This window comes from Brachyistius frenatus, unplaced genomic scaffold, assembly GCF_029030835.1.
Source record: "Brachyistius frenatus isolate BFR_SWC_R1_liver_20210118 unplaced genomic scaffold, ASM2903083v1 Contig_336, whole genome shotgun sequence".
NCBI classification, from domain to species: Eukaryota; Metazoa; Chordata; class Actinopteri; family Embiotocidae; genus Brachyistius; species Brachyistius frenatus.
In genome coordinates, this window is record NW_027210935.1 from 289,245 (window position 1) to 305,911 (window position 16,667).

General features: G+C 43.1%; 2 protein-coding genes across 5 annotated transcripts in view; both read left to right on the top strand.

Annotated features, from left to right (window-relative positions):
* Positions 1-1,491, top strand: part of ascc3 (activating signal cointegrator 1 complex subunit 3) — a 150,418-nt gene extending 148,927 nt beyond the window's left edge. For all 4 annotated transcript variants that reach the window (XM_069723596.1, XM_069723598.1, XM_069723600.1 and 1 more), the window contains exon 42: positions 1,329-1,491. In XM_069723596.1, the coding sequence (XP_069579697.1) occupies positions 1,329-1,476 (148 nt within the window). In that variant the 3' untranslated portion in view covers positions 1,477-1,491. The remainder of the gene's footprint in view (positions 1-1,328) is intronic.
* Positions 1,492-6,861: 5,370 nt separating this feature from the next.
* LOC138635892 (single-minded homolog 1) lies at positions 6,862-16,379 on the top strand. The gene is made up of 8 exons (XM_069723595.1): positions 6,862-7,299; positions 12,445-12,524; positions 13,561-13,650; positions 13,725-13,833; positions 13,917-14,002; positions 15,509-15,708; positions 15,875-15,981; positions 16,228-16,379. The coding sequence occupies exons 1-8, from the start codon at positions 7,125-7,127 to the stop codon at positions 16,377-16,379; spliced, it is 999 nt and encodes a 332-aa protein (XP_069579696.1). The 5' UTR covers positions 6,862-7,124.
* The last annotated feature ends 288 nt before the right edge of the window (positions 16,380-16,667 follow it).

Genomic DNA, 16,667 nt, shown 5'->3' on the forward strand with positions numbered 1-16,667 from the left:
GTATATCTTCAGATTGATGAGCAGGTTAATGATCAGATGGCACATGAAGCCCTCAAACATGTTTCATAGCGTTCATGAATCAATCTGAATACTGCAGGAAAAAAACATCTGTTAAACCTGTGAGCTTGTTCTCATCACCATTAGTCCACTTTCATTATTGATGCTGATTAGTGAAACAGAACATTTATTTATATGATACCTTTAGTGTATGTATATGTACAGGTGTGTGTGTGTGTGTGTGTGTGTGTGTGTGTGTGTGTGTGTGTGTGTGTGTGTGTGTGTGTGTGTGTGTGTGTGTGTGTGTGTGTGTGTGTGACAAAATAAAGTACAGTGTGTGTTGGTGGTGATGAGTGAACATGTCAGCCTGAGCTTCACTGTGACTCACTGCAGGGTTTTAATACCTCTTCAACAGTGGAGCTGCATGTCGCCGAGGAATCAGTCCGACTTTAATACACACATCTGTTAGGACACATTCATTATTGGTTTGGCTTCAAAGAATAATACCAGACTTCAACTAAACAGAAAGAAAGAGGAGGTGACGCTGTGAGGTATGGAGTGATAAGAGTGCCATAATTATGAATAACTCTGTGAAAGAATAAGGAAATTAATGTAGAAATATAAAGGGAATAAATAAAAAAATGTGAACATATAAAGAAAAATAACAAAGTTTAAAAGAGTATTGCTTTTGCTTTTACCATATTTTCTTTGCTTTCCATGTCTTCGATTGTTACTATCATTGAAACCGGAAGTCAGTGAAAAGCCCACCCAAGTTAAGTTGATTGACAGCTCGTCCCTTCAAGCAAAAACAAAGATAATATGGTAAAAACAAAGCAAAGACAATACGGAAAAGACATTACGGAAAAAGAAAAGACAGTACGGTAAAAAATAAAGACAATACGGTAAAAGAAGACAATACTCTTCTAAACTTTGTTATTTGTCTTTATATTTTCAAACGTTTTTATTTTTTTTATTCCTCTTTATATTTCCACATTCATTTCCTTATTCTTTTACAGATGTATTCTTTATTATGGTAATCCTATCGCTCCATAGCATGGAGCCTTTGAGCATGACGAGCTAAAAAATAACACATCACATTTAATGCAACATTATGGAGATTATTGAGTTTGAATAGGACGTTTTCTATTAACTACCATCCTTTGATTGAAGATAATTTACATCACTGTGGACTTGACACTGATTTAAAAACAAATGTCTTTGTAATCTTGCAGCACTGGTTTCATTCATTTATCTCCAACAATGTTTTCTATTTTCTGTTTATTGTCAACTCCTCCATCCTCACCGCTGACCTTTGAACCCTCTGCCTCCAGGTGTATCTACACTCTGTACCTGATGAGTGACAGCTACCTGGGCCTGGACCAGCAGTACGACATCCACCTGAACGTAACGCCTCCCAGCATCGCCGCCCAGGTGAACAGCGAGGTGTCGGACTCGGTGGCCGATCCGTCCCTCAGCTGAGGACACTCACCCGTCGTCTCCGGCGGCAACGTGAAGCGTCTCCTCAGAGATCAGCTGACGAGTGTCAATCTGGAACTCAGAGTTTTTCTCTCTGTCTTTGATCTGCGATGTTCAGCTGCATTTAGATTCAGCTGGAGACACTTACTGTTCCTGATCTACTTCTGCTTCACTATATCATCTCTAACGTTTGCCGTGGCCTTCACTTGTTACTGATGTTTTCACATTCTGATCTGTTCGGGCTGAAAATGGGGCAGTTACACCTTCTTTTTTTCTTTCATTTCTCTGATAACTTAATATCAGTGTGAAATTGGGGATCTTGAACAATTTCATGTGATTCTTTCAAAGAGAAAAATTTAAGTTTTATTCTATTCATTTTATGTTTTTATTGATTCATTCTGATTTAGGACTGAATCTGATCAGCTGCTGCTGCACCGCTCTATCAGTGATGTCACAGCAGGTGTTTCATCTTTTGTGTAATACGAGCTGCAGCATCACTGATGGACAATAATTCTGTCCCATTTCAGAAGGTTTCTCTTTCAAGGCCTGTTCTCTAAAAATAAAATACGTTCTGACAACTGTCCAAAAACATTTGAAATAAAGCTTTGTGTTTTGCCTGAATGTGGAGGTCAGGACCTTCTTTATTATCTGAAAATCATTTTAAAGTTACTCACTGATGAATTATGTTTTACAACATCATCATCCAACCAGATCTAACAGCCAGCATGTTGTTTGAGGTTCTCCGTCTGTACGGAGGCCCTGAAGGGACACACTTCGTACATCACCGTAGTTTGTCTGGATTTCATCTTCCTGCTGTTGCTGTTAAACAGTCTGCAGAGCCTTCAGCAACATGGACTCACATGTTGCTGGACATGGTGTCATGAGAATAGATGTATCTGTGCAGTTTTTAGAGGATAACATAGCTGCCCCGTCTGACTCCGTATTGATCCAACTGCTTTTAAGGAGAAACGGATGAATGAATCCAGAAATGCAGCGCATGGAGAAGTAGGACAAATGTTTCAGGGTTTCATTTTCTTTTTCTTTAAAGAACGTAGAAAAAAAGGTGAAAACAGACCATATGTGAAATAAGCCAACTGAGAACATCCACTGTGGCCTTGTGGGAAACTAGCCAGGAGTGTTTATAGAGACAGTGAGCAGTTAAAGACTGAATATTTGACAATCTGCCTGAGATACTTCTGGGCTCCGACTTCCTCCCATCATCCAAAAACATGCACTTCAGGTCAGGTTACCTGGCGCCGCGCTAGTGGCAGCCTGCTGCAGCAGCTCCCCCCTGAGAGCCCCCCTGCTGTAGTGAAGACATTTCCCCTCGGGGATTAATAGAGTGAAAAATAAAAAAAGTAATGTTTACTAGTTTACTACTCCAGGAAGTAGGCCGACCCTTAGCAACCACGTAGCAGCATCCATCAGCGACGTCATCGTTGGTTTGTGAACGTTATGAATCCTCCAGTTCAGATTCTGTCCGTCACCATCTTTGCTAGTTCGGAGCGGTTTGGAGCAGGAAGTGACCATATTTGGACGAGCTGGGGGAGGAGCCAGCGGTGGATCTGACTGATCTGATTGGAAACCTGAAGATACTACGTCCCGCCCACGGATAGCTGTAACCTGACTGCACCACAGACCTGTCAATCAAACAGACACGCCCCCAAAAACAGGTCTTCTTGAATCTTCTTTTCTAATGAATGAGGGATTATTTTCAGATGGACCTCCAGAAAACTAAGAAGAAGGAGTGACTTTAGCTAACAACACCGAGATAACTGATGGACACATTTTATTCACTTTGGATTTGATGAGAGAAGTTGAATGGGAGTCTATGGAGCCGGAGGCTTTTTGGAGCCGACCTCTAGTGGCACTCGCTGGTATTGCAGCTGAAGATACTTCTGGATCAGAACCATTTTACAGAGCCGGAAGCTACGAACACTTTTATACACAGTCGAGGGTGCCGACACTTTGTCGTTGGGGGGATAAACAAACTGTAAACACAGGAACAGGAGACTGAATGTAACTGTAAATAGTCAGTTGTCAGGTGATCTAAACCTCAGAGTTTGCTGGTCTCTGCTGCAGCACTGATCCACTAACGAGCTGCTGAGCAAAGCGAGCTTTGACTTATCAAGTTAATAATCGTGTGGAAGAGAGAGCGTGTCGAGAATTGTTCAGTCACATGAAGTCAAATAAATAAAACAATCCAAACAATACACTAACAATAAAATTAGGATGTTCTCTAAAAAAACTAAATCTCCCTGCAGTTCGAGAGGAACCAAGTAGAAGGACGGACATACACACTCATTGGACCGGCACCTGTCACACAGGAAGTGTCCACATGATGAAGAATACGGGACTCAACGATGGCACGAACATTGTTCGTCTGACGCGAGAACGTTTTCTAGCTTCTGTTTTGGCTTCAATGTTGTGCAGCACACCGCATGTGCAGTAATGTTTCCTCTGCTGGCTCCGCCCACATCGTTCCAGATCTCCTGTCCTTAATCTGCATTGATTTAATTCCTGTCAGACTTGTTTCCGTATAGTGGGACCCGGCCAGATCTGAAAATACCTCATTTTGAACTCAAGTTGGCTCAAAATTCTCTTTGCAGGTTTTCCAGTTGTTTTATGCTGGAACACAACAAAGCCGGTTTACTGCGATGTAGTTTGATTAAACACACGAGGATTTACCAAGATGCAGCAAAGAAGGTCTTGAAGCTAGAATGTGTCACAGGTACCCTCTTCTTAGTGATGCATATTTCCAAAGAACATTTTAATCACTGTAAATTAGCACAAACCTGTTAGCACACACAAAGATTTCAGCTTCAGGGTGTCGACCTCGTAAGAACTTTTAACAATCAGAACCTGTCATCCTCTGAAAACATCTGGAGCATCTTGAAATGAAAAACACAACAAAGGAGACCCTGACCTGTTGAGCAGTTGAAATCCTATATCAGGCAAGAATGGGACCACATTTCGCTTTCAAAACTCCAACAACTGGTCTCCTCTGTTCCCAAACGTTTACAGAGTGTTGTTGAAAGAAGTGATGTGAAACAGTCGTAAACACGACCCTGTCCCAACTATTTTGATACGTGTCGCTGCCATCAAATTCAAAATGAGCATATACTTTTCATAAAACACTTGACAAAAATTCTGTTTCAATACTTGATATGTTGTCTTAAATACAGTATATGTTTAAATTAATTCAGTATTTGTCAAGGACATTCTCATGTGATCCTTTAAGTCCCTCAAATGAAATTGATTAAAAGCTCATCATTGTTAATTAAAATGACCTATTTTAAAAAAAATTCAGAAAAAACCCCGTAATGCCTTAAAGTGGCTTTAATAGCTTTCAGTAGTTTTGCCTTCATTCAGTACAAGCAGCTCTGAACTTTCAAATAGCCTCTACCTTTCAGCTCAATGATATGAAAGCCCCGCCCCTGAATCGACGGGATTGGTTCCTTACATGTGTGATGTATGAAACCCGGCTGTCTGAATCAGAGTTTCTGAGACTGTCAGACCTTCACTGCAGTTTCAAAACACAAATGTTCAGCCAAGGCCTCGGCTGCTTATTTCACTTATGATGTCTTCTAGCAGATAATAATCTGCACGTTCTGAAGGTTAGAAGCTTGATTTCCACTGGAGGGGCCTTTAAGTTAGTGTGTTATTGCTTTTACATGGGAACTTTGTTAAGTATTTGAATACAACCATTTTAGACCCAGTAGGATAGACGCAGAAACCCACAGTAAGATTTCAAATTTATTTTTAAAACCTTTTTTTTTTTAAATGTGTGCTCTGTATACGTTCCTTTAATGGCAGTGAAGCCTTGATCTTTTAACAATGACCTGCATGTTGTGATCACTGTATGGAGACTTAATTATACGGAGTATTTTCGGTCGTCATATTTTCCAAAGACGCAGTCTAATTACCAGGAAATGTGGAGTTGAAGCGGAGGTTAAACCAGCTCCAACCGCTCCGTGCGCCTCCAGCATCCCGGATGGTTTCCTCACCGCAGGCTGGATCCCATTACGGAGCGGCCGGGCTGGCTCCGACACGCAGAGGAGCGGGAGTCCGGATGGTGCGCGCCCGCTCCGCATCATCACCCGCCACTTTACTGGCTGGAAAAGAGCAGCAGCAGGAATTTAAGCTTTGCAACGGCATGGCAATTATTTAACGCTTCCTATTATATGGTTTACCTATTATAAAAGGAAAAAAACGTATGAGGACACGGAAACGAATCTGAAGTGACGGGTTTGTGTGCGTGTTTTTATGTATTATATTACCAAATTATACTATATTATACTATGTATTATTATGATTTTTTATTTTTATTTTTTTTATTCCAAACCCAAATTATAAACTGAAAAGTTTCTACGAAAATACACACGGGCTAAATATAATAATGACTATTTATTGACTTAAGTGTTGGCCTAATTGTTGGTGTAAATAAATGATCTAATGGCCCTTGTGTTCTGTTTCCTGCGGTCTCATGAATTTAATCTGAATGTGAGAAATCTGGCACGTCTTAAAAGCAGCCTTTCAGAATCCGCTGCTGTCCACATGTATGAAGAAAATATTAAAACACTAGATGCGCGTGTTTTTATGGATGTGACCTGCAGCAGGAAAACATTTTAAACGTTATGAAAATGTAATAAGTGTAAAAGTTCGTTACGTAGAGCTCCTACAGATTTTTAAGTGACGTTAAGGCAATCCTTTCTACGTGTGTATTTGTATTCAAAGATAATAAATGTTTTTAAAGCAGTTCAGCATGTTGTTGTTTTTTCTTCTCTCCAGGGCCGAGTGGACGCGGAGGGCAGCGGTCCGCTCTCCGGTCCGCTCTCCGGTCCGGGGATTCTCCGGTCCACCTCGGGCCCTGGAGGTGAACATTTTTCACCGGCCAATGAGAGTCCGCGTTGGAGCGCGGCGTTCTGAAGACCAGCCAATAGACATGCGAACAGGTGTCACATCGTCCAATAGGAGCGGAGGTGCCTGTGGTGGGCGGGGCTTCCAGCCTGCAGCACAGAGGAGCCCGTAGATGAGCTGCTGTCCAGAAAATCTCCCGGGATGGAAGATGTTCGGCCGCAGGGCTTCTGGGAGACTCTGTGTGGACCCGGTCAGAACCAGGAGCCGCGTTAGGAACCAGACGGCTGCTCTGCGGTGAGGTAAGCGAGGAGAGCCCGGCAGTAAATGCACGAAGTTGAACTGAGTTCAGATCACACGTTACATTTGTGTAAAGGATTCAAACAAGTGTCACCAGGTTAGTGGATGAAGTGTCTCCGTGTTCAGTTCCACAGAAACTCATCTGCAGGTAAAGACCAGGTGTGTTTGATGGTCCTCATCCTTCAGGGCCTCCAGCGGTTCGGGTTAACTCCAGCTGGGATGGATCCGAGGCTGCGGTGAGCCTCTCGGGGCTGACCAACACGCCTCTTTAATCCTCGCAAATCCAGGAATTAGCCGCGTCCCGTTTCGTCGCCAGCCGCTGGAACACCTGGAATTATGGGATGGTGTTTCCGCGCCGGCAGCTGCGGGTGTTAGGCCGAGCGGAGGGACGTTAATCTACCCCGGTGTGGACACCATGAGACACCCGGACAGGGACTGACCGCGGCCGGACTCAGAGCGCAGCGGGGCACCGGGAGAGGCCCGGAGGAGACGTCATGAAGGAGAAGTCTAAAAACGCGGCCCGGACGCGGCGGGAAAAAGAGAATAGTGAATTTTATGAACTGGCCAAACTGTTGCCGCTTCCGTCCGCCATCACCTCCCAGCTGGACAAGGCGTCCATCATCCGGCTCACCACCAGCTACCTGAAGATGAGGGTGGTGTTCCCAGAAGGTAGGAGCTCCGATGGAGCCGGGAGAAAATCAGAAATAAGAATTAAATACTCTCAGAATTACAAATATTATCAGCCGACAATTATGTGTTTATATAGCGGTACAGTACAGTTATATATGAGCTGCATGTATTCATCTTTAATTACTATAATTACGGTTGTTGTTGTTTTAGCCGTTATGTGCTGGCAACATGAGTTTTAGTATTTTAATTTCTTGGTGGTGTTCTGTTTGATTTAAAAAACAAAAGTTGAATTATTTAATCTATTTTTATATTAAGTAAACCATTTAAATTATTTCAACTATTCCATTGTTTCCTTTTATAAGAGTATAAAGTTAATTAATTTAAATTGAATCATTTAATTTCAAATCAAAACCACCACATTTTTTTACACCATTATTAATCAATGCTCTGTTTTCAAATATCTAGCTGACACATTTAACAAAATAAATTATTCAGAAATTACAGGCTAACAGGAAGAAAAAAAAAATACATAATTTTCATGTTTGATTTATTTTCAAGGTGGTGAAACATGGAGGCTGGTGTGTATTTGAATAATGTATAACTTACACACGAATCTTTGCTGCAGCGATCTGCTCTGTCCGATTAAAATGTTTCTCTGGAGTTTCTCTGATTTCTAATCGTGCCGACAGTCAGACAGAATTTTATATTTCCACGTGATCAGAGAAAGTCACATTTCGGTATATGAAATATTCCCCGTGAGTCGGGGCGTGTTCGGTGTCGCCCCGTGATGTGGTCGGTCCCCCGGAGGCCCCCGGAGGCCCCTGCCGAGCAGATTAGCCACGATGAGGCTGCGTCCTGCGTGACTGCTGCGGAGCCGCGGATATTATCACGGTCTGCACGTCTGATCCCTGAACATATGGAGCTGCTCGTAGCGGCCCGCGTGGGGAAGGTGGTGACAAAGAACCTGGAGAACACAAAGGAGCCTCGGCCGAGCGGTTCCACCCCGCAGGACGTCCGCCACAGAACAGGCCCTTAACATGTTCTTAGCATGTGCCCTGATCATTATTACATGTGCAGGTCATCAGCACTTCACGGATTCATTATTGATATTTGAGTCCCTGTCAGATCAGAGAAAAGACGCAGGAATATTATAGGTGATGTGGACAAAAACAAAAAATCAGGTATTAATATTCAAACACCTCCATGTAGATATCAGGGCTGACTTTAATCTAATATTTACACTGTGATCAATAATCAACAGTAATGTGGATGTTTATGACAAATAATAGAAGAGCTTGTCAGAAAATCAATGCACTGTGAAAATACAAAGGGAATGTCACCATTTTTAAAAACATTAAAAGAAGTAATAATAAATATAAATAAAACAATATAGTTTCATAAAAGATGATGATAAAATGCGTCCCAGTTTAAACCAACAGTCCAGAGATATGTCAAAGAAAGAAAAGTTCATATAAATATTCCAATAATTCTGTTATTATTTACATTAGTGAACACAAATGAGAGATTCATATAAATATTGCAAAAAGTTTGTCATTGAACGATCCTGTAAAAACAACATGAAAATACGTTGATATGAACGCGTTTAAATTCACTCAATTGGACCGGATGTGTCTCAGAGACATGTCGCCTCAGAGAGACATCATGAGGCCTCAGGCTGCATGAAGAACCCCGTCTATCCAGGTCTCTCATGCAGACACAACATGTCTCATGACAGCGTGTCTCATGCAGGGACATCGTTTCTCATGCAGAGACATTTAGAGACAGCGTGTCTCATGACAGCGTGTCTCATGCGGGGACTGAGTGTCCCCCGCAGGGACAGCGTGTCTCATGTGGGGACAGCGTGTCTCATGCGGGGACCGAGTGTCTCATGCGGGGACAGCGTGTCTCATCACAGTGTCTCTCACGCGGGGACAGCATGTCTCATGCGGGGACCGAGTGTCTCACACGGGGACAGCGTGTCTCATGCAGGGGCCGAGTGTCTCATGCAGAGACAGCGTGTTTCATGCAGGGACAGCGTGTCTCACGTGGGGACAGTGTGTCTCATGACAGCGTGTTTCATGCAGGGACAGCGTGACTCACGCGGGGACCGAGTGTCTCACACGAGGATAGCGTGTCTCATGCGGGGACAGCGTGTCTCCTGCAGAAAGACCTTCTGCTTCATTTCTACGGCCTGTTTTTATTTACGGCTCTCCGAGTGGCAGCGTGACCTCTGACCTCAGCCGTGTTGTCCATCCAGGGTTAAATTACTGGACACCGCTGGCGTCCTGCCAGAGTGTCCCCGAAGCTCTGCAGAGATTCCAGCCGGCGCCGAGCTGCGATATCGTTTTATTCCAGCGACTGCAGGTTCATCTGTGACTGCTGAGCTGCAGGTTATTTGTAGTGTGAAGGTCCAGATGATGCAGCAGGTCCTCCGGCTGTGGGACGGACGTTTGAGTGTGATGGTGGAAGTATGAGAGGCTTTTGTGGAGTCTATAATATCTGTAGTAACAAATAAGATGTAGTTTTGACTGTAGGCTGCAGTCGTTTATTCCACGTGGAGATGTTCTGCTCCGTTCTGATTGGCTCATATAAGTTAAATCAGTCACTAAAACCTCATTATTATTATATTATTATCATTATTATTGTTATTGTTATTATTATTATTGTTATTATTGTTATTGTTATTATTATGGTTGATGGAGCACATTTTATTGCGGACTGAAGTTCGACGTTAAAATTGTTGTGTTGACCTGTTGAGTTGTGCAACACTAAATTATTTCCCCTGAACGGAACATTTATCTTGGACGCCCTGTTCTTCGCGTTGCTAAATGTAGCTTTATTTTTGTTAATGTAATATAGCCATATGTTATGTATAATATATTTTTATCTAGGTTAATTGTTTGATTACAGGTCTATTAATATGATATCCTTATATTTAGTTATTCAGTCACAGCCTGTCTTTCAGACGGATTTATTTTATTTTATTTTTACATGCCTGATATTAATTTTGTTTGTTTTTAAAATACATCTCCTTGTATTAAAACTCCGTCAGTGGTGGTCAAGCTGCGGGTCGAGGACTACATGTTATATCCCTGAATCACGCAGCTGACGCGCTGCGGAGGTCCAGTAAATAACAGCCGATCTTACGGATCACCCAGCGGCTCCTCTCTCCTCGATGTTCCGCTGAGAGGCCCGCACACCCCCGCAGGGTTCAGCGGGGAACTCCCGGCTCCCCCCGGATGGCGGTCTGTTGAGGGCCCAGGTGGAGGCTGACTGCCTTTTTCAGCCCCTCTGAGGAGGTCTGCGGCGGCCTGCCGGTGGACCGTTACCGGCTGCACGGTCCCTTCAGCTTCAGGCCTTAAAGCAGCTTTCATCTTGTATTTAAAAGGCTCAGTGGTGGTGCCCAAGCTACGGGTCGGGGTCCTAAAATAAATCGGAGGGGTCACGAGATGATAAACAAAACAAGGGACATTAAAAAAAAAAAAAAAAAATTTTTAAACGAGTTAGAGTTTGTCAAACGAAAGTTTATTTTTGTTCTTTCTTTTTTTAATAAAGTATAAGTCTGGTTTGCAGGAGGCCGCAGCGCGCGAGCACATGAATAAACATGAATTCTCTAACAACAACAAAAAAACGAAACACAAAAAGAAAGAAAAAAGGTGCATGAGCACTGCTGTAATTATGTGAAATAACTCGAAGGCAGCCTGCAGATCCACATTAAATATTTACATTACATAATATAAAATAACTGGTGAGAAACATCAGCTGGTTAAGTGGAAGGAGCTTAAAATGAGACTTCCGGAGCTTTCACCCCCTCGTGCCCTCCGACTGACTTCACGATGAAGGTGTGAGTTTAGTTTGCAGGTGAGTCTCGTGCAGCAGGTCAGGTGATCCCGTGTTTCATCAGCAGAGCTGGACCTTCTCATCTATCTGATCATTATTATTTGTGATCGGCTGAAGGCTCTAATGGTTTATGCTTCAGCAGAATCACCGGGAAGCACGTGCTGCCTGCTGAGGTTGATCTGATTTTCAAATGACTTTATTTTATTTCATAATGTTGTGGAACCAGATCCAGTTAGACAGAATATGAAAAATGTTATTGAATGGAAAAAAACAAACCCATTATTTCATGGTTTTAAGGCAATAATAGCGTATAATAATTATTATTATTAACCGTCATGTCGATTTCACAAACATCAATGAAATTATACAATAATTATTATTATTATAATGGATAATTATAATAATAATAATTATTATTGTATAATTTCATTGATGTTTGTGAAATCGACATGACGGGCGTCTGACAATAATGTCTTTATAAAAAAATAAAAAAAGAGAGAAGCCGTTTAAAAGGAGATTTGCACGTGCCCCGGTACCTCGTGCGCTTGTCCCCTCGGTTCCACATGTTCGGTCTCAGAACAGCAGACACGAGCTGTTTTTTTTAAATTATTATTCTACTCAATAAGTGTTTTCTGCACCAATAAAACGTTCAAAGCTCCTCTTATTTTTGAATCCTCTCTGATATGAGGATGAGTGTGTGTTTTTGCCTCGTGGATATTTGTGGAGGTCTGATGGTGTCCGACTGACGTCCATCCTGCTCCACGTGCAGCGGAGCGGGATTTGCATGTGTGTGAATGCGCTGCTCCGCTCCTCTCCGCTCCTCTCCGCTCCGCGCCGCGCCGCGCCGCTCCGCCGCCCATCTGACGCTGTTTTACTGGCGCTGTGAGGCTTCTTAATCTAAGTATTTTCACGCTGTATATTTCCAGTGATCCGGATCTGATAAAAACCCGCATCGAGTATCATTTTAGGTTCGGAGTGTTTCTGAGGATGAACACGTGGAGGCTGATTTCACCTTCTGAGGGTCCGTTTTGGAGTAAAAGCTGTAAACCAGCAGGTCGGTCAGCTGTAACATGGGAGCAGTTTATTTCAGTAAAGGTTCAGATTGATCTGTTCGGTTCCTCTGATATGATACAGTTTTATGTTGTGTGTCTAAAAACTGAAAGCCTGAATGAACTGAAGCATTAACGAGTAAACGTGTGCAAAGCTCAGCCTCACCAGATTTTTGGGCATAAAACCCAGACTGGATTCAATTTTAATTTTGGGATTTCTTTTGTGTGCCTGTAAAATGCAGCATGTTGTTTCCTTCAGCTGTAACAGCTTCCTGTGTGTTGACTTGTTGTCCAGGCCTCGGGGAGTCCTGGGGTCACGTGAGCCGCACGTCTCTGGATGGAGTCAGCCAGGAGTTGGGCTCCCACCTCCTCCAGGTATCTGAGCACTCTCACTTCATAAAAACATCTGGTCAAACTTACTCATTCCATTTTTCTACATCTTTGGAAAATACACGTATTATTATTATTATTATTATTTCTGAGCCGGACATGGTAGACTGTGTGTAGTTAAGGAGCCGCTGCCATCTGCCTCCTGCTGCCTTAGTTCTTGTGCTTCAAGAGTGAAATGAGCTGAACACATTCGTGGTCACGTACAGAGCCTCAGTGAGTCTGCAGCCTGCAGCCGCTCTCACATCAGCAGCAGCACAATGGAGCTGCATGCTGCATGGCTGCACAGCTGCAGGCTGCACGGCTGCAGGCTGGTCAGACAGAAGCAGAGGTCGTCTGAACGATCACACAGTTCAACCCGTAGATGTGGAGGCTGACTGGTGCTCGTTAAAGACAACTAGAGAGGAAGGATACTGCAAGTTAGCCTATGTGCTAAATAAGCTTTTTTTTTTTTTTTTATAAAGACTTAATTTGTTATTATCCCTAATGTTCCTCATTATTATTATTTTATGTTATTAATTCTAACAGATGTATGTTCCTCCATTCAGTTGCCATTTTATTGCACTTTACTACACTTTATGTAGTAGAAAAAATATTAGAAACGTCTCACAGTATCGAACAATATATATATATATATATATATTATTATTATTATTAATAATAATAATTACATTTCAGCACAAGAATAACCAACAGCTTCCAAAATGACCTTAAAGTGAAATCAGCAGCTGTAAAACAGTTTAAATAAAAAATGAGCAGAATATTATCCGACTGCATCAGTGTTCTTTGCACCTTTTCCTTTAAAGCACACGCTTCCTTTGGTTCTTATGAATGTTTGGAATTTATACATTTTTTTAAATCATTATTTTGTCAGTGCTGTACCGGAAGTCATGTGTGTGCTGGTTTGGGCTCTTTAATAAGATGCTGTTCAAGACAATAACACTGATTTTATTGAGGAGAATGATTGTGGGCCTTTTGTCGGACTCTGATATGATAACAACACTCCTCTTACGGTTTCTTTCAGACGTTGGACGGCTTCATCTTCGTGGTCGCTCCAGACGGGAAGATAATGTACATCTCAGAAACGGCCTCGGTCCACCTGGGTCTGTCTCAGGTGGGTGTGATGGAGCTGCTGAGCTGCTCTGAGCTGCATGTGTCCCAGAGCTGAACCAATGTTCCTCCCAACAGGTGGAGCTGACGGGAAACAGCATCTACGAGTACATCCACCCGGCCGACCACGACGAGATGACGGCCGTCCTCACGGCCCACCAGCCCCACCACTCCCACTTTGTTCAGGGTAACCGCGACGCTGCCGTGTTGCTCTGCGTGCGACGTGAACTCCCCGCGCTGCATTGATAACAGCTGCGTTTCTGTCTGCAGAATATGAGATGGAGCGCTCCTTCTTCCTGAGAATGAAATGTGTCCTTGCTAAAAGAAACGCCGGCCTCACCTGTGGAGGTTACAAGGTAAACTCACCTGAGCTTCTGTTTCTACTGACAGTCAAATCAAAACTAAAAAAAACTAAAAAGTCAAACTCGGAGGCCTTCTGGGGCGTTTTGTTGTGTTTTAAATCGTGTGTGTCCTGAAGGTGAAGCTAGAAAAAGGTTTGTGGGAAGATCATCCTCTAGGAAGCAGGCATGTGACAAATAATCATCATGGCAACAAGCATGTTCTATAATTTTCTATGGGTTTACAATGGTTTTCACAAGTGTTCCTGAGCCCATGCAGTGATTTCCACTCCAGAATAGTGTGTTTTTAATGCAGTGCTGCCTGAGGGCCCGAAGATCACCACCATCCAATATTGGTTTCCAGCCTTGTCCCTTGTGTTCAGAGATTTCTCCAGATTCTCTGAATCTTTTAATGATATTATGAACCGTAGATGATGAAATCCACTAATTCTTTGTAGTTTTACGTTGAGGAACATTATTCTCAGATTGTTGAACTATTTTCCAACACAGTCTTTCAGAGTGGTGAACCTCTCCCCATCTTCACTGCTGAGAGACTCTGCCTCTCTGAAATAATCTTTTTAGACCCAATCATGTTACTGATCTGTTGCCATGGTAACCTGATTAGTTGAGATGTTCAACCAGGTGTTTCTTTTATCTTTACACAACTTTTCAAGTCTTTTGTTGACCCTGTCTAAACATTTCTTAGAGACGTGTTGCTGCCATCTAATTCAAATATATCAAATTCATATAATTTTCATAAAACAATCAAATTTCTCCATTTCAACATTTGAAATTTTTCATTTGGCCTTTTTTCATTTAAATATTGATTTATGAGATTTGCAAATCATTGCATTCTGTTTTTATTTACATTTCACACAAAGTCTCAGCTTTTTGGGATTTTCTGGTCTAATGGTGGAGCAGTAGGTGAAAGGTCGCGGTGTGACTCGCTGGTTCCGGTTGGTCTGGAGACCGTCATCCTGCTCAGTGATAAAAGGGTTGGATGGATGTGGACCGGGACTTTGGACTCAGATGATTTTTGACTATTAATACAGCAGTTTCCAAACAATCTCCAGTGTTTTTTCTGGAGACTTTGACTCTCAGTCCTCAGCAGCAGAAGGACTTCGCTCAGTTATCATGAAACAGATGTTAAGAAATAGTTTTTTTTTTTTTTTTAACACTTATAGGATCCAGGTTGGTTTTAAAACTGACACGGTTGAAAGCTCGACTTGAGATCGTTTTATGAACCATTGCAGAATATCATGAGGCCATTTTCCATTTTTATGATACACTAAATCCTCTGGGTTTATGTTTGGTTCAGGCGTGACCTCGTCTCTGTTTCTGTTCTCAGAACCACACAGACACAAACATTCATTCATTTCTCAGTAAAAAACAACAACAGAAGCAGCTTTTCTCTGGACAGTCCGTCATGTGGTCATTTAATAGAAATACTTCCCCCGATTCTGTGATTAAAGCACGACGACAGCATGTCCTCATGCATATTTTTGACCCTCTGCGTGACCTCAGGTGATCCACTGCAGCGGCTACCTGAAGATCCGTCAGTACAGCCTGGACATGTCTCCATTCGACGGCTGCTACCAGAACGTAGGGCTGGTGGCCGTCGGACACTCGCTGCCGCCGAGCGCCGTGACCGAGATCAAACTACACAGCAACATGTTCATGTTCAGAGCCAGCCTGGACATGAAGCTCATCTTCCTCGACTCACGGTGCGCTCCCGTCTCCTCCTGTCGCCGTGGTTACATGCATGTCTAGCATGTCTGTGTGTGGGTGGGAGTGTTGTGATGTCATAAATCTGTTTACATTGTCCCTCCAAAAAACAATACCGTAATGTAAACCATGATGTTAATGTAACTCTGTGTGTGTGTGTCTCAGGGTTGCAGAGCTGACGGGCTACGAGCCTCAGGATCTCATAGAGAAGACTCTCTACCATCACGTCCACAGCTGCGACTCCTTCCACCTGCGCTGCGCTCATCACTTGTGTGAGTTAGGTTTGTTTTAGCTTTCTCCACGTTCTACACACACACACACACACACACACACACACACACACACACACACACACACACACACACACACACACACACACACACACACACACACACACACACACACACACACACACACACACACACACACACACACACACACACACACACACACACACACACTGCAGTGTTTCCCTGCAGTCACGTCGTGCTGTTCTTCCTCCTCTCTGTCGGTTGCAGTGCTGGTGAAAGGTCAGGTGACCACCAAGTACTACCGTTTCCTGGCCAAGCCCGGCGGCTGGGTCTGGGTCCAGAGTTACGCAACCATCGTACACAACAGCCGCTCATCCCGACCTCACTGCATCGTCAGTGTCAACTACGTCCTCACGTGAGTGTCCGTTTCCACTGCTGAGGACTGTCCTGAACTGTCTCCGTCATATGAGCACACGGATTCATCTGAAGGAGATCCAGAAGGTTCACTTCAGACAAACACGGGTTCTTGGTGTCTGTTAAAGATGCTGTAAAGTAGAAATGAAAATGAGTTTTAAGTTCATCACACCACAGAAGTATGGGTTGTTAACTACCCATCCAAATTTGAATGAAAAACAACACAGACAAGTTTATTAAATTAGGCTTTGAAATAGTGAGAAAATCCTCAGTCTTCTCTGTTCTGAGACTGG